Source organism: Sturnira hondurensis, unplaced genomic scaffold (genome assembly GCF_014824575.4).
Source record: "Sturnira hondurensis isolate 20B ecotype Veracruz unplaced genomic scaffold, ASM1482457v3 Scaffold0006505, whole genome shotgun sequence".
Taxonomy (NCBI): Eukaryota; Metazoa; Chordata; class Mammalia; order Chiroptera; family Phyllostomidae; genus Sturnira; species Sturnira hondurensis.
Window position 1 is genome coordinate 2,315,480 of NW_028079136.1, and position 18,108 is coordinate 2,333,587.

An 18,108-nucleotide genomic window follows, 5' to 3' on the forward strand; every position below is an offset into this window, starting at 1 on the left:
CAACCCCACCCTTGTTATCATCCATGTGTCCTTTATACTTGTTCCTACAAACCGTTCACCCTTTTCCCCTGAAATTCCCTCTCCTCTCCCCTCTGGTCACTGTCAGCATGTACAGGTTTTTGTGTGAACTTAAGTTTTCAACTCCTCCAGGTAAACACCAAGGAGCATAACTGCTGAATCATATGGTAAGAGTGTCTTTAGTTTCTTAACAAACTGCTAAACTGTCTTCCAAAGTGGTGGGTACCATTTGCATTCCCACCAGCACCGCACAAGAGTTCCTGCTGTTCCTTATCTTCACCAGCATTTGGTGTTGTCAGTGTTCTACGTTTTGGCTATTTTAATGTGTGTAGTACCTTGTTGCTTTACTATGTATTTCTCTGACAGCATATGATATGGAACATCTTTTCATATGCTTATTTACCAGCTGAGTATCTTCTTTGTTGAGGGGTCTGTTAAAGTTTTTGTTTTCTTTAATAGGATTGTTTTCTTACTGAATTTTAACAGCTCTTCGTATATTTTTGAGAACAGGTCTTTACTAAATGTATCTTTTGCAAATATTTTCCCCAGTCTATGGTTTGTCTTCTCATTCTTTTGGCATTGTCTTTTGCATACCAAAAGCTTTTAATCTTCATGAAGTCCGGCTCACCCATTATTTCTGTCAAGGGTCATGACTTAAAGAGTCATCACTATACCCAAGTCATGCATGTTTTCTACTGTGTTATCTTCCAGTAGTTTTATAATTTTGCATTTTACATTTTGGGCTGTGGTCCATGTTGAGTTAATTTTTGGAAAGGGCATAAGGTCTCTGTTTAGGTTTGTTTCTGTTTTTGTTTTTCACATGAATCCCCTGTTTTTCTAGCACCATTTGTTGAAGAGATAATCTCTGTTCCATTGTATTTTCTTGGCTCCTTTATCAAAGATCAGTAAACTATAGTTATAGGGGTCTATTTCTGGGCTCTCTATTCTGTTCCATTAATCTATTTTTCTATTCTGTAATGAGTACCACACTGTCTGGATTTTACTGTAGCTTTGTGGAGAATCCTGAAGTCAGGTAGTGTCAGCCTTCCCACTTTGTTCTTCTCCTTCAACATTGTCTTAATTATTTGGAGTATTTTGCCTCTCCATATACACTTTATAATCAGTTTGCTGACATCCCCAAAATAATGTTCTGGGGTTTCAATTGGGATTGCATTGAGTCTACAGCTCAAAATGGGAAGGACTGACATCTTGACAATATTGAGTCTTCCCACCCACGAACATGGAATAACTCTCCATTTACTCACTTCTTTGATTTAATTCATCAGAGTTTTGTAGTTTTCCTCAAATAGATTTTGTACATTTTTGTTAGATTTCCACATACGCATTTCATTTGGGGGCTGCTAATTAAACAATATTGTGTTTAATTTCAAATTCCACTTTATTGTTGGTGTGTAAAAAAATGATTGACTTCTATATATTAACCTTATATCCTGGAACCTTGCTATAGTTGCTTCTCAGTTCCAGGAGTTTTGCTGTTGATTCTTTCAGGTTTTCTACATAAACAATCATGTCATATAAGAACATGAATGGTTTTGTCTTCCTTCTTAATGTGTATACATTTTATTTCCTTTTCTTGCTTCTATTGCATTAGCTAGAATCTCAGTGTGATATGGGAAAGGAGTGATACAAAGAGACACTCTTGCTTCATACCTGATCTCTCAGGAAAGCTTCAAGAAGAAAGCTTCAAGTATGATGTTAGCTGTAGGCTTTATAGCTATTTCTTATCAAAATGAGATAAGAAATGGCTATATTTCTTATATGGAAATTACCACATCTTCCTAGTTTTCTAAGAGTTTTCTTTTTTACCGTGAATGAGTATTATATTTTGTCAAGTGTTTTTTCCGTATCTATTAATAGGACCATGTGATTTTTCTTCTTTAGCCTCTCACTGAATGTAGAATTGAGAAGGAATGCTCACAGTAGTCCCTTGAAAGCTCCAGCACACCATCACTTTCAAGTGCACTTTGGAAGAGGTGCTAGTCACTGAAGCCTCATCTGAGAAAGCTGTTTGCCATGAGGTTCCACAAAAGTGGAGAAGCCCAGGGAAACTGAGTTCTGGAACTTGGAAAATATTTTTGATTTCTCACTAACCTAGTTATGTACCTATGAAAACAACACAACTCTCCATGCAGTTTTAGCTAGCAGATGGAAATTTTTGCGGCATGAAACCTTGGGAAGCAAGAAATTAGTCCAAGACAAAATTTAGTCCAAATTAGTCTAAGACATAATGTAATCCAAGACAAATTTGGTATGAGTTCATTTATTAAAGAATAAAAGTTTCTTTCTAATATATTCTGTCCAACTATCAATTTCATTTAAAATCTTTTAGAAAGAGCAAATCCAACTTTGAAAAAACTGCTGGGCAGTTATAATACTCTGGTTCCCAAGTTGTGTTTTTTTTAAATGAGGCAAGATTACATAGTGGGAGTAGAGAAAGCAAGCTGAAGTGAAATCACTTATGACCATCTGTCATATTAGCCATTATGCATTTCAACATCTGCAACTGAAAAGTCACAGAAGTCAAAAAATAAAACAAAAAACAGTCCCAAGGAAGACAGATTGCCTGATGATGTTGCTAGAATATTTAGCCCTATGTCCATCTCATGTAAAAAATAAATTAAGTATAAATAAGGAGCTAAAGTGGCTGGTGTTTACTCAGGTGCGTTCACAGGTGTGTACTCAGAGTGGGCATGCGAATGGGGCCAAGTGCCCTTCTTCTCCCACACCTGCTACACGAAACTCTCCTCCATGTTGCTGCAGAGTAAGAAAGAGTCCACAAGCCTGGGCTGGACTAGTTGCTGGAAGTCGGAGTCCTGGAGGCCTTCAGGGCAGACCCCAGCTAATCTTCGCAGAGCAGCCTGGGGAGAGAACAGAAGAGATGGCACAGATCAGACTGGGCCCTCCTCAGGTGCATGTATTTCCTTCAACTACTCAAAGAGATGCATTTCAGGAAGCGGCTTATTTACCAGGCAATTTGAGCTGATCCTCACCTTGACACCTTAGTCATCCAGTCCTTTTGGTCACCTGACCATCATAGCAATCTCATCACTTGTTCCATTTGTACCTTGGTCACCATGGTGGATGTCATCTGAAAGTCTTCGTGATCTTAATAATGGTATTGCCATCTTGGCTTTTCAGTCATCCTAGGGAACCTAGTTGTTTTCAAGATCTGTCATTTTAAGTATCTGGTCAACTTAGTGAAATATTTGTTCATCCTAGAGACCAGAACTGCCAGAAGCATCAGTAGAATTATGTTCCCAGTTCCAAGAGAAACCTTAGAGAAACCTTAGAATGAAAAGGACTATTCATTTATTCATAAATTCAGCAAGGTTCTGAGAAGAGCGTTATGAAATAAGAAGAAAGGAAGATCATAAAGTTGAAGGAGGTGGAGATTCTGCCATCGAGATGGAGATGAACAGGGAGGAGAGCTGCAGGCAGAATGAAACCACTGCCCATGTCTGCACATACTGAGAGTTTTACTCTTTCCTGAGTATGCTATTGTATTTCACACCCATGGGACTTGCTCAGCTCTTCTCCATGACATGAAGCCCCTCCCCACTCCTTTCTAGCCAGCAGTTGCATTTATCCTGCAAGGCTTGTCCCATTGTTACATCTTCTAAGAAGCCTTCCCTGATTCCTTGGAGCAGAGACTGTTCCTCCCACCTCTGTGCACCCACAGCCCCTGCACTGACCTTGACCTTCTCAGACTCGACTGCAGTTGTCTTTGAAGTGTTTATCTCCCACACTAGGCTCTGAGCTCTACAAGGGTAGGGACTCTGGTTTGTCTGATTTTTTTTTTTTTGTCTCTACAGTAGGTTGAACAAGCCAGCACAGAGTTCAATAAATGTTTGCTGAAAAAAAGGTCAAATAAAATGCTTTAAAGTCGAGTCCACTGCTAGGGCTACCTAAAACTGCAAATGTGAACTATGTATCTATATAGACCTCTTCACCAATGAGCTGAGGCAGTGCATATTAAATGCTCAATAAATACTAATTCCTTTCCTCCTCTGGAACCTTTACACATCAGGAAACAAGGTGGGAGCTTAAGGATTTCCTTCCCCTGGGACACATGGGGGCAACATCTGAAATGGCAGAAGAAGCAAATAAGGAGAAATGCCAACACAATATTTCATTTAATACTTACAGGATCCTGCAAGGTAAGTATCATGATTTCCAATTAGAAATAAGGACACTAAGATTCAGAAAGTGAAAGTGGCCTTTCCAAGGTCACCCAATAGTTCAGCTCCAAGGTCCTCATACCACCACACACAGCAGGATGCTGCAAGCCCAGAATATTAGTTTATACTAATAAGGCAGGAATAGGACCCATTACCTAGACATGAGAAGTAACCTGTTCCTGAGAAATAGCCAAGATGGTGAAACAGAAGGTGCCTTTAGTTGGTCATTGGACTCACAGGCTCTGTCATGTCTAGTGGGTCAAGAAGGGACATGTGTCTCTGTGTTCAGGGCCAGGGTCTGAGACACTAGTGGCAAGAAGCAGACTCCAGGAGATTGTCTCATGTTAGTCTGCCCTGTTTCTCCAGGGGTATGATTTTCCCAAGAGCTAAAGAGGCTGACTCCATGTCACTTTCTGATTGCTCTTGATCCAGCTGGGAGAAATAACCCTGTGACCCTTGAGTTGTCACAGTAAAAACAAGCCAGGGATCTTCAGCAGATGAGGGTGTGAGGCTAGCACTGCATTTTATATCAACAGGGGTAAAATAAAGCAAGGGGGAGGGAGGAAGAAAGACAAAGAAATAGAAGGAAATAGACCCATAAAGAGAGAAAATAAGATAGAAGAAAGTAGCAAAAAGACAGAGAAAAGGAGAACAAAAAAATGGAACCAAAAAAGGAAATACAAAAACTGAGAGACGGAGATGAACTGCTGGAAAAAATGAGACCAAGCATGAAAGGGAGATGGAAAGAGGGAAAGGTGATGACAAAGAAAAAGAGATCACACCCCAGGGCAGGAGAATCATCGGAGAGCGGTGGGAGGAGGGGAGGAGTCAGGAAGAGGAGGAGAGAGAGGGCTGGTGCTGATAAAAAGAGAGAAAGGGGAAGGTGGGAGAGAAACCCCTAAGAGAGCAGAGAACCTCTACGAAACACAAGACAGAGAACTAGAAACAGACCTGAAAAAACACAAAGGCAGTAGACACCCAGGGTCCCCAGAAAGTCTGCAGGACATGAACCCAAACCACCTCAGAGCACCCTCTTCTCAGCACCCAGGGGCTCAAAGACCCTAACCCTCCCGAATCCTTTCTCTTGGCTGCTGCTTCCCTCAGAGGGTTAGCAGCCAGTCATCCCAGGATCTCATTCCTGGACAGTCTGAAAACACCTAAGTACTTAACAAGCCTGGCAGCCCCCTGACAGCTGCTTCAGTGAGGAAAAATCAATCCTGTTTGCAGGAGGCACTCTGAGCTACCACTTCCCCAGACATGGGAGAAGAGGATTAAAGTGTCCTCCATCTGTCTGAAAGGAGCCTTTGAAACTGAGGAGGGGCAGGAGAGGTAGCCTCCAAGTCCATCCACCAGGCCCGGCTCCCAGTGGCCCCCATCCCACCAGCCAGGGGGCAGCAAATATGGAGACCCTTCCACCAGCCGAACCACAAACACCCACCAACATGGGGGGAGACAGTCTATCAGTCCATCAGCCAAGCCAGAAATAGGCACCAAACCCAAGGAGAAACAAAGAGCTGGAAAAGAATAACAACCTTAAGAAAGGTGAAATTCAAAAAGGGTGAAATTCAAATCCTCCCACGAGCCAAGGTAACAAGACCAGGGCCGTAAGACACAGGGGAGAAAGCATGGCCGGAAACAAGATGGTTCGGTCAAACGTCATGACCTGCAGCACCAGGTAGGCCCTGCGTTTAAACTCAAGAGCCTCACTTTATGACACCTGGACCACCAGAGAACGCTACCTGCCTCCTAATGAGGAAAACGAAATCCAAGCAGGCGGGCCCAGGTGCGTACAGGTGCTCCCTGCCTCCGAGCATGGAGAACTCCCAGGAAGCTTCACGGAGAAGAGGGATTCTGATCTCAGTCTTGAAGGGGCTGCTGGCAGAGCTGCAGAAAACGTAGCTGCTGGGAACAAGGGCCAAGGGTGGCTCACCGCACTCTGCCCGAGCCAGAGGACGAGGCCTGGAGGCAATGGGAGGCCTTCAGATGCCAAGGTGTGTCAGAGCCCAACTGTGAAGGGCTGGACCACAGGGACAGTAGCCGTAGGTAACAGGGACCATGGAAGTGTCATGGTTGTGAACTGTCAAGAGGAAAATGAGCGCAGCACCCAGGTAGTGGGTGCATTAGGGAGGGAGGGGCTCTCTTTAGTGTGCAGCAACTTGTCCACAGGGAGGAATTTAATCCCTTTTCCCCTGGAAAGCCCTTTCAGAGATTGAAGACAGTGGCCACACCTTTCTGGGTGCTCTTCTTTGAACTAATAATGAAAATGAAAAACAAATTGTGACAAGCCCATATATCGGAATGGAGCTTAGTTTCCCAGCATTTTCTCAGGACTTAGTCAGGGCCCAGCAGTTGCCAGCTGCCCGAGTTGTCGAGGTAATGGTAGTTGGGGCCAACTATTATGAGTTTGCAGGGTATTACTCTCTCTCCATTTGACTCACTAGGCCAGACAAAATTAAGAAGCTCTGCGAACTTGGATTTAAAAATTATGCTTTTACATTCATTAACCTTCAGCTGAAACTTAGCCTTTCCATCAGTTGTGAATGTAGCAACAAACCATGAGGCCTCAGCAGTCCCCGTGGCTTGTTAACCAGCAGAAATCCCAGAACCTTTTGTAGCTCATGACAGTTGCAGACTGCGTCAAACGTTACTGGCGCTCATCACTAGTCAGGTTACGACGCTCATTAGACCCTCTTATTAATTAAAATGTGTATATATTGACATATCACCTGTTTAAATACTCTATACTTACTTTAATATAACTGGTTTCTTTGTTAATTCTCCATATTTTATTGTATGCCTTTAAAACATTATTCTGAGAAGGTGTCCGTAAGTTTTGCCAGATCACCAAAAGCATAAAGAAGGTTAAGGTTGCTCTGCATGTACCAGAATAAAAGCCCCATGAGAGCAGAGATGTTTGTCTTATTTTTTTCACAGCTCTATCCCCATAGCCTAGAAGAGTGCATGATACATTGACTTACTCAGTAAATATTTACTGAATAAAATGTGTAACATGCAGTGACCTACTCAATATCACATAGTTCATTAACGGCAAAACCGAGACAGGTTTGTCTGACTACAATGCCCTGCTGTTTCCACCACACAATACCCATCAGGAGCTCCCAGAAATGATGGGAACTTTGTAACAACAAGATGGGTAAGAAGAGGGCTTTACTGTGATGCAGCTTGAAGGACCTCTAAACCCATCACTTCCATCACTTCTCCCTTGCACTTGTTGAGGACCAATCAAGGCCCTGGATGTTAACCAGCCTACATATCCAATGGCTTCCCTGCTCCTCCACATTCCCAACTGGAAGCTGCTCTATTCTGAGATTCATTAGAGCGCAGCAAGGAGGAGTATAGGGACACGGCATGCATCCTCCATCAGGTGCTACTGGATGGATTAATCCGTGACCCAGACATCAAAGATAAGCTGGGTGGGGACCTCCCAGGATGCACTTGGTTGGTTCAGGGTGAAGATTCTGGGGACTGGTTGAATAATACTCTCTGTCCTGTCCTATTGCTCCGGTCCTATTCGGCAAAGGAGAGAAGGAAGCCATGAAGCTTTCCTCCAAGGAGCAAGGGAGGCTTGCTCACTATGTCCAGTGTGGACAGAAAGGAGACATTCAGACCCTAGCTCCCACATGCAACAAGCCCCAGAATGCCACTAACACCATCCAGCATTCCACCAGCCGGCCACTCTGGTCTTGATTGCTGTCAGGATTCCCTAGAACCTCAAAGGTTTGTGGTGCCCCTGTTCCCCATCTTTCACATTTATGACTTCACATCGTTTTCTTCACAATTTTTTGAATTATATGAACCAGTATTACTCTTACCACTTTAAAGAGAAAAGTTGAAGCCCAGAGAAGTTCCAGGGCTTCCCCAAACCAACCAAGGCATAGCCAGTGCTCCTGACCATGGAGAAAGCTGGGGGAAGACTGAGAACTCACCAGGCAGGCCACAAGCACAGCATCACTGCTGTTCCTCTCGGAGGGTGATCGGCAGAGCTCAATGAGGCGGGACATACCTGCGTGAAACATGCAGAGAATCTCAAGCCCAGCGTGGGGACCAGCCTGGCCAGGCCTGACCCAGGGGTACTCCACTCTCTCTCACTCAGCTCTCTGTGTGGGATTTGTGGAAGCAAGTGGCTCCCAGGACCCCTAACAGCCCTCCAGTCGACTGGGGAAAGAAAGTGAACCCAGCTAGAGGAGCTTGTGGTAGAAACCTGCTACCTCAGGTGTGAACAGACCCGTGCCAGGGCCAGGATCCTGGAGCAGCGCCCTTTCTCAGCCTTCACAGCAGAGTAACTCCTCAAACCACAGCTGGAGACTCACCTCCTTGCTAAAATATATTTTTACCCACCCAGATAAATGTGGGCTACTGGACCTGATTTGAGCATTGCTCTGTGATACTCAAATGCAAGTGTTTCTTTTCATACCTGCCACTCTATTAGGTCCCTGTGTATGGGACAATGTTATGGTCAATATTATATGCCTAGCCCTTGGAACAGAGCCTCGCACAGAGTGGGTATCTGAAAACATTTATTGGGTAAATAAGAGACTAACTGAATGAGTGATTTAATAAGTGAATTAATAAATGAGTTAATGATGAATAAATAAGTGTTCTAATGAATAAGCAAAAGGATAAACTAATGAGTGAATGAACAAATGAATAAATGAATAAGTAAATAAGTGAATGAATGAGGAAGTGAATAAGCAAATGAAAGAATAAGGTCCTATGTGACAGGAATTCTGCAGGTGAGTCACTGTTGTGGCCAACTAAGACCTCTCTAGGCCTTTCCTCTCTCTTGCTCTAGCCCCAGAGTACAAACTGGACCAGGGACTGTATCCTGGGCCTCCACCCCAGCATTTCCCAGCGCCCAGAGGGTGGGGCTCACCCCAGCCAGTCCTTGCTCTAACTCCTCTCTTGCTATCCCAAAAGCAAGGCTGTTCCCACCTCCAAGCCCCTGCCCACTTCCACAACCAGCACCACTCACAGCTCAGCCGCACGGCCTCACGTGCCACCTCTGGGTCTCGGCTGAGACGGGCCAGGGTCACCGCAGCCTTCTGCTGGACTCGCTCACAGGCTGCCACCTCAGCGGGGGTCCCAGATCTTGGCTTCTCAGACAACATGCCCATGATAAGCTGGACCCCTGGGCAAGAGGCAGTGAATAGTTGGCACCCACTCCAGTGAGGAGCCTTCCCCTTGGGGCCAGCTGGACGGATAGCTGCAAGGCTTGAGCACAGGCTGGCAGAATGAGTGAGTGGTCGCACACAGGAAGGAATTTAGACAAGGCCACCCCTTCTCCTTCTGCCTTGGGCATGTCTCTGACTGCATGTACTAAGTCAGCGTACTTGGAAAGGACCTCTGGAGGGCATCTCGTTTTACTTTTTTAATGCTATTGCTGACCGTTTTTACCACATGCTTGGCACTGTGCTAAATGCCCAGCAAGTCAATGATCCCCTAAAACCTTCCAATAGCCTCATGAACTGGTTACTAGTATAATTCACTTTGAGGTCCGGAGAGAAGTGAAGTATCTTTTCCAGAGTCATGCAGTTAGCAGTTGGGGAGCTGGTGTCAGAACTCAGATAATATGGCTCTTCTCCATCACCTCGTCACTTCTGATGCCGGCTGCATCTTAAGTCAGGTCCAGCGGTGATGGGCCCCCTGGTGGGAGGTAACCCAAACCAAGACTGACTGAGCAATAGATCAAAATATTTTAGAAGTGATTTAAACACTAGAGGAAGCTAGAGCAATTGGATTGAAAGAGTTAGGCCTGAATTTGGTTGGCTGAGAAGCCTTCCCATCCTCCCCTGAAACCAGATGTGTCTTCTGATTGTCCTACAAACCCACACCCACATGCACTGCCACCTCGTGCCTTTGCCCACCTAATTCTTTCTGCAGACAATGTCGTTTTCCCTGCCTCTCTAGCAGTTCCCATCTGCAGGTAGTGGTAAAATTCCATCTTCTGTGGGAGGCACTGCACTAGCCCTCGCTCCCCTTTCCTGTACCCAGTGGCACTTGCAACTTTGGAACTTAAAGCAGACATGGCCCACAGATGTATTTTGCTTTGTTCTGTTGCTTCACACGGTGTCTAAAATATTTATTACTTTTTTGGTAATATGAAAATTGGGAGATCTCTACCCTCTAAAATATTACTGCCTCATCTGACATCCTGGGCCCACAGTGCTTCATGACAACAATTGGTTGGAGCTTATTATAAGCTCCGTCTTTTCAATGAGACTGATCCAGTCCCTGCTGAGCCCATATCACCCATTTATATTACCTATCTGGGTGCTGTGTACACCAAAGTTTGAAGCCTTTAACTTAGACCACAGGGCTGGAACGGTCCTTTGAGCTCTATAGTCCAACCCCTTTCTCTACCCCATTTCACGGACAAGCACGAGGTCTGGGGAGGTGAAGCGATTTCCCAAATTCACACAGGAGTCAGGTTCAGTCCAGTGCCTTGGCCATGTGCATCTCCAAATCTTATTTGAACCACATACAGTTTTTAACTCTCCTGGATCCCCATGCACAGGGACTGTGAGTTACTTAGTTATAAACCTTAGGACTACTCAGTCCTGGGAAGGGGCCATTTCTCTCTCTGGGGGAGCTTTGTAAGTTTCTTCCCCCTATGGGTACAAGGGACTCTGAAGGTCCTGTCTTTCTTAGCACCAGTTATCTTTGCCACCACGTACTCTAACCTTGGGAAAGGTGCTTCTCTCTGAAACTGTCTCCATGGTCACTGATTAGAACATAACCTTCAGGTGCCTGTGCCCACATGTCCCTAAGACAAGTTCATGGTTATTAATGTCCTGTGATATGAATATTATAGCCTATGAGGACATGAACTGGGGCACCAAGTTAACAACTTTGGGAAGTTCCACAAGCTTAAGAAATTTTACTAGCGCTTTCTGGTTGAGGTTTCCATAAAGAACCCATTTTCCCATGCTCAGCTTAGCACCTGGAATAGTTTCTCACATAACCGTCAGGTAAGCTTCACGGGGCAAGGATTTTTGCCCATTTCCTGTGTGTGTATGTCCAAAGTATCCAGGTACTGGTTAGCTCAAATATTTGTGGAATGACTATCAAATAAATGAATGTGAATGCATTCATGTGAAAAGTCTTACAGGTATATAAAAACAAAGTTGTCTCTAAACATACACTTTTTAAGCGTAGAAAATGGCAAAATGCTATGAAATTGGGGCTGCCTGGGACAATCCAGAATGTGTTTCCTAAGTTCTGGCCAGGCTCAGTGGCAGAAACATTGCCTGGGAGTTGTGGGGAGTTGCAGCTTCGGAGACCAGCCCCCAGCATCATGGTACCCCCCAAAGCAGTCTCTCCAGCTCAGTCCCCAGCCCCACAGGGAGAAGCAAAACTAGCTGAAAGGGGGATATTGAGGCCAATGGATTGGCAGCCAAGAGCTTGGGCTGCCCTGGCCTGCCTCCCAGTATAAGGATGACCAGCGACCACAGTCTCCAACTTCCTGGGGCCCAGTTCATCCAGCTCCCCACCACCACCAACATACAGGATTTGCGGCAGGACAAGAGACTAAGTCACCAGAGTGCAGGGCAAGGTACATCGGACTCTTATGCATGCCAGTAAGAGGACTGCCTTCCAAAGCCCAGGCCATACAGCGGGACTGGCCCTGGCCGGCCCAGGAGGTCTGCTATCCACATCATCATCCCACAGACCAGCCCCCTTTTGTAAATAGCCTTCACCAAACTCTTCAGCTGAACCATGTGAGACAGCCACTGTTTCCTGAAAGAGCAGATACAGGTAGCACAGTGCTCATTCTGGGCCACATCCACTTCTGACAGGCTTTCTATTCATCCTCACATCATTCCTGAGAGGTCGGTATCAGTATTATTCCCATTTTGCAGATGGAAACACAGAGGTCCTACAGCTAAGTAAAAAGCAGAGCCAGTCAGTTTGTTTCCAGTTTTCATGGTGTCAGCTGCTATGCCATCCTCCCTCACCTGCACTATTTTATCATAGATGTCACACTTTTGTCACATTATCACATTTGTCTAGTTGGCCTCTCCTTCTAGACTCTGATATTCTCTGTGTTCATTTGTTTAGCACAATGTTAGGCACAAACTAGGTCTCAATAATTATTGACTGAATGAGTCCATTCATACCACTGTATAAACCACAAACCCATCCTCTACAGGTGCTAGACATTCCAATCCCAAACCCACAGGCCTCTGGTGACCCACTCTTGCCGAGCACTTGAACTTAAGCTCCAAGTGCTGAAGGAACAGGCCACAAATGACACCCCTCAGGCTCCCAGCATCAGCGGCTCAGGAAAGTTTTTCATTATTAGCTCATCACACAGAATTAACACAAAATGGTGTCTTTCAATTAGCAATAGAGCAATGGGGGGTGAGGAATGCGTATGTTAGTTAAAACAGCAGGGCCACCCGGAAAGGGGGGTTAACAAGAGCAGAGGCAACTGGCCCTGGCTCCCAGCCCCCTTGTCCTCATTAGTGTCTGGTTTCCAACCGGTTGCTAATTGCTCCCTTATTTCCCTGTCACAGGAAGCCCTCACCACTCTGCTCCCAGCTGCAAGGAGGCTGGCCTGCCCTCCAGCACAGGCTGCTTAGATCAGTTTCAGGCCAAGGAAACCTGGCTCGATTCCCGTGGACCTCAGTGACACCCCCAGCACAAGGTGGGAGTGGGGGAGAAAGTGCAAAAGAGGTGCTCTCAGGTGAGGGGTCAAGGGATCCAGCCGGCCCCGACCTGCTCCCGCCCTCCTTGGCCTCTTCAGCTTTCCACTGAGGCCAAGTCCAAGAAGATAGGAGTGATTTGAAACTGGGATGCATCCTCCTGTAGGAGTAGATTTTTACTTTTTGGATCATGAAATCTCTGTCTTCCCTCACCACCTTAGTGAAAAGAGCAACGGCCGCCCTCCCACCCTGGGTCTGCCTTCCCCTCTGCCCTGCCTTGCCTTCCACGTGGCACTGCCACCCTCGGGCCTTCTCTGTCTCCCGCTCGCTGTCCCCCACTAGAAGTGGGGCTCCTTGAGGGGAGGCGGACATTTACACACCGGTCCAGCTGCACACATAAGCACCCCCACACACACTCATGTGACTGTGCAGATCTGCACGTACAAATCTGTGTGCCTCCACCTAGGCCTTCCCGCAAGCACAAAGGTGCGCGGTTCGGGATAGGCACACAACCCACACAACCTGCCCTCTGCTCAAAATACGTACCATTCTCCTGGATGATGTCAGAGGCACACTGCTCTAGGACCGACATGTTCGCCAAGATGGTCACAATCTGGAAAAGACAATTGAGAAGCTAAGAAAATGGGCACATCTGAGCCAAAAGGTGCCCTCCACGGACAGGTGAGCCGGGGATGACAATGCTTTCCTGTAGCCTGTGATTCCTCGCTGGGCACCTGGCCCACCCTTCCAGGGTATTTTCTTTTACCCTCTGCACTCCTGCCACCCAGATGTGCTTCTCCAGGGACTTGAGGCCCATTTATCAGCACGTGGCCCTGGGATGGAACCCAGGACACCCCTGGAGAGAACAAGGTCCCCTGAGAAGACGAGCAACACTTTCTGCAGAGTCCTTCTGGTCCCAGGTCCTGACATGCAGATGGAACTGGCAGGTTCCTGGCTAGCCTCTGCCTGGATGGGGTTCCCTCCATCCTAACTTTTTGCCCTGATACTGAACCCCACCTACTTTCAACCTGAAATTAATGGAGATGAAGGTCAAGTTAGAGAACATGAGTGGGCTAGAAGGGCCTCCAATACACCAAGTATCACATATTATATAGAATCTATATAATATGACCTATATAGAGAAAGGTCATGCTCAGCTGCACTTTACAAGTCTGTGGCCTGCAAGCCTTACCTGTTGGTCATCGCTGAGGGACTCCACCTATCCTAGAGGGATGTTGACACCAAGTGGACAGTGAGCCATGGTTGGGACCTCATGGGCTGGGCAGCCAACAGCTCACCCATCCCCGCCCCCTGGCCTAGTCAAGGTTGCAGAGAGAGCTTACAGCACAAAACTGGATTAAGAAATGGACCATCAAGGGACCCATGGCAGACCCCCAAACTGTACAGGGTGCCAATTTACCCCTGGGAAATGTGGAAAACCTGCCACCTGTTACCTCAGACACCACCCACAACACTGCTCCTGACATAAACAGCAAAATGAAAACCCACGGAAACAGACAGCGCTCCCACATGACAAGTACAATAAGCAGTAAAATAAAACAACATTTTTCATTGGTGCAGGCCTATCCCTGGTGAAAGTTTCTCCAGTATAACTGAGGCCAGGTCCCACCTCTGAGGAGGCAGCTGGCAGTCTCCTGAGGACAGTTTGGGCAGCTTAAATTCTGAAACTGGCTTATTACTGGATAGCAATGTGACATTCACCAAGAAAGGGTGTTAACTGGATTTTAATTGGTTCAATATTGGCATATTACTCTGGATAACAAATAGGTTACTGGGTAAGAGACCTATTACGTAAAAGAGACCTATTACATAATAGGTCTCTTTTCAAAAGAAAGAAAAATTTGCCACATTAATAGAATATCTACCTCCCCATTCCCACTAAACAGATGTTGACAAGGGGGACGCATCCCAACTGCCGAGGCATCCGTGTGCGGCAGCCCCTTCCAGCTCAGACCTGGGCAGAGGCCTGGCTGGGTGAGCATGACCGGGGAGGGCTGCCAGGGGAGAGACGGGAGACTCCCCCAGACGCCTGACCCCACAGGCAAGTCTGCCCTACCAAAGGTGTGAGGAAGGGAGCCACGAGCTCCTGTTTGCATTTCAGAAAGATAGTGGGGCGAAAGGAGGGTTGACTCTCAAAAGCCCCACCCTGTTAAGATTATGAGTGTTTGTGGGCTGAGTGGAAGGAGTTAGAGGAAAAACATGAGTTGAAGATGTAGTTGAAAATGAAAGTTCCCCAAGAGGCACAGAGCACCCAGTCTGGGGAAGGAGACCCGAGGCCAAGTCCATGACGGATCACAGTCGATCTGGCTTTCTCTGAGCTGTCCGCAGGGGCAGGGCACACGACCTCCACTCCCACCACCCAGCAGCTACTACACTCCAACCATCACCAGCCTGGCCTCTCTGAATAGACATGCTTGCTTGGTGCTTGACATACTGATCCAAAAGGGAAGGGAGTGAGGCAGGAAAGGAGGAAATGAGGGAGGAAGGGAGGGGGAGAGGGAGGAAGGATGAAATTTAAAAAAGAAAAAGAAACCTTTGTCTGCAGCATCAAGTTCATTACATGGCAATTATTAGCTGTGTCACAGACACAGGTAGGCCTTTGTGTCAGACTAATTTAGACCCTGTTAATGAAAATTGCTTCCTCTTTACAGAACCCGTACCCCATGTGGTTTTCTGAGGTACAGATGAAGTACTCAATTAAGCACAATTTGAATAAATGCCAATTAGGCCCTTGCCTCGAGGCCCCTATTTTGAAACATCCTTACGTGCTCCGTGCACCATGATGTAGCGGGGAAGGGAGATCAAAGTTTCTTCTCACAGTCAAGCCCGGGGCTGGGACCTCAGGGACAGCAGGCTCATCTCAGACACCAGAGAGCAGTGCTGTCAGGGAGAGAGTGCAGGAGCCAGGAAGGCAGTTCTCCCCTGGCCCAGGCTGATTCGATCCTGTCTGATGGTTTTCAATTAAGTCCGATTCCTCCTGAGAGAAAAGGCACTGTTCCTTCGGCAGTTATTTGATGAACAGAGAGGACACCAGCCTCTGGAGCAGCCTAGGGGAGAGGCAAGGGAGCGTACTGGCTAAGCGCATGGGTCAGCCTAGCTCCAAACCTTGGCTCTATCCTTCGTTTTCCATGTGATCTTGGCCACGCTACTTCACCTTTTGTGCCTTGGTTAACGATGATGTATCAGATTTCTATTCCCACTTCAACAAATTACCACAAACTGAGTGGCTTAAAAGAACACAATTTTATCTTGCAGTTCTGGAGGTCAGAAGGGCTGAGTGGGTCTAACAGAGGGAAGATCAAGGGGTTGACGGAGCTGCATTCCTCAAGAGACTCTAGAGCCCACGTCCTTGCCTTTTCTAGCCTCCAGAGGCTGTTTGTGTTCCCTGGCATGTGACAGCACATCACTCTGACCTCTGCTCCCTGCATCACACCTGGGTCTCTCACTCCAGTCCTCTGGCCTCCTCCTTAGAAGAACACTGGCGGTTACACTGGGCCCACATGGACAGTCCAGGATAATATCGAGCTCCTTCACCTGATCTCATCTGCAAAATCCCTTTGGCCACGTAAGGTCGCTCATTCACAGGTGTGGGGATTAGGATGTGGACATCCTTGGGGTGGGGGTACATTATTTGGCCTAACACAGGGCATCAAAATGACATCACTGATAAGACCATTATGAGAATTAAAGTAGTTAATGTGTTGTCAAGCACCTAGAACACGTGTTAAATAAAATGAGTATCATTTGCCTGAAGGAAACAACCTGCAAGCACCCAGACCCTGAGAGACTGCGTCCAGGAGCACCAACCCGGTATCGACACATGTCCCACTGTTGTGAGATCACTGCCGAAGGGAGGCAAGCTCCCAGACCTTCCCAGCAGAGAACCCAACAAATGTTGTGCTTACTACCTTCTGTTATATCTTGAAATCATTTTCCCTTTCACCTCCCAAACTGACCTCCCACTAACTGACCACCTTAGGAAAATGGAGGTGAAGAACAAATTGAACCATAACAGCAAGGGAGCCCCCACGTCACTGGTTCAAAAAAGAAACAGCCCTGTGTGGGAAGAAGTTTGGCAAAGCTTTTTGATATTAGCATGCGCATGGAGGAAAAGATTTACTCTGTGCTGGCTCAGGGCAGGTGCCTCAGGAACAGCAGTCCGCAGCCCACCCCAAAGGTGTGGACCAGGCTTGTCTCACATCCTTACCGATGTCTGCCTGTGATCACACACCCACTCTGTCCCTGTCCCTGTGTGCTCCGTGTAAACTAACACTGAAGACAATGCCACATGAATAACAAGCGAGGATTACCCGGGACGCCCAAGTAGAGGCAGGTGCTCTATCTAATAGAACTTACAACACAGGATCGCTGACATGTATTTAATGAAAAATTATTATTGCTTTAATGCTGTCAGTAATTAGGACAAAAAGGCCAACAGTTCGTATGACTGTAATTAGAATTACTCGTTAATTGCTAGATGGAATATTTAGATTTCTGTTATCACTGTGTTTACTCTCTAAAAGCTGTATCAACTGTGCCAACTACAGCCCTGAGAGCAGCCAGCAAAATCCCTTCCAGCCTCCAGGGAAAGCCCACTGTTCCTCCCTGCCCTGCCTTCTCCCCTCCACACCACTTCCTCTACCAAGGAGCAGAAGGAACCAAGACAAGGATATTGTTCTGAAGGACAAAGGGGTCTGAGAGTAGAAGGGTGTGGTCTCTTTGAGGACACTGCGTCCACGCTTTCTAAGCAGCTTACTATCTTTACCACCCCCTCAATAACACACACACACAACCGGCATACAGGCACACACAGACTGAAACAACACACGCCACATTGCCTTGTACCACACTACACCCACCACCACACAGAGTACACTCCCTGGCCCTACCTTCCTGGCCCAAAGCTGGCATTCCCCATCTCAGACCCATCCCAGCTCCTGGTTCCGTCACACACCCCTGCCCTGCCCGTGTCTGAGCATCCACTTTGGTGCTAACCACTTGATGAGCATGATGCCATCCGATCATTATAATGACACCAAGAGAGAGAGAATATTATTACCCCCATTACCCAGATGAGGAAAGTGTGACTTAGAGAGATCAAGTGATTTGTCTAAGGTCACACAGCTAGGAAATGGCAGGGCCAGGATTGGAACTCGGGTCTGTCTCAACCCAAAGCCTGTGCTGTTTCTACTATGTCATACGTG

General features: G+C 46.7%; 1 protein-coding gene across 2 annotated transcripts in view; it reads right to left on the reverse strand.

The window, feature by feature from the left end:
* Window positions 1–2,331: 2,331 nt before the first annotated feature.
* The window catches only part of INSC (INSC spindle orientation adaptor protein), a 115,416-nt gene continuing 99,639 nt past the window's right edge, over window positions 2,332–18,108 (reverse strand). For both annotated transcript variants that reach the window (XM_037050167.1, XM_037050168.1), the window contains exons 10-13: window positions 13,430–13,496; window positions 9,211–9,366; window positions 8,165–8,241; window positions 2,332–2,897 (exon numbers count right to left, since the gene is read on the reverse strand). In XM_037050167.1, the coding sequence (XP_036906062.1) occupies window positions 2,769–2,897; window positions 8,165–8,241; window positions 9,211–9,366; window positions 13,430–13,496 (429 nt within the window). In that variant the 3' untranslated portion in view covers window positions 2,332–2,768. The remainder of the gene's footprint in view (window positions 2,898–8,164; window positions 8,242–9,210; window positions 9,367–13,429; window positions 13,497–18,108) is intronic.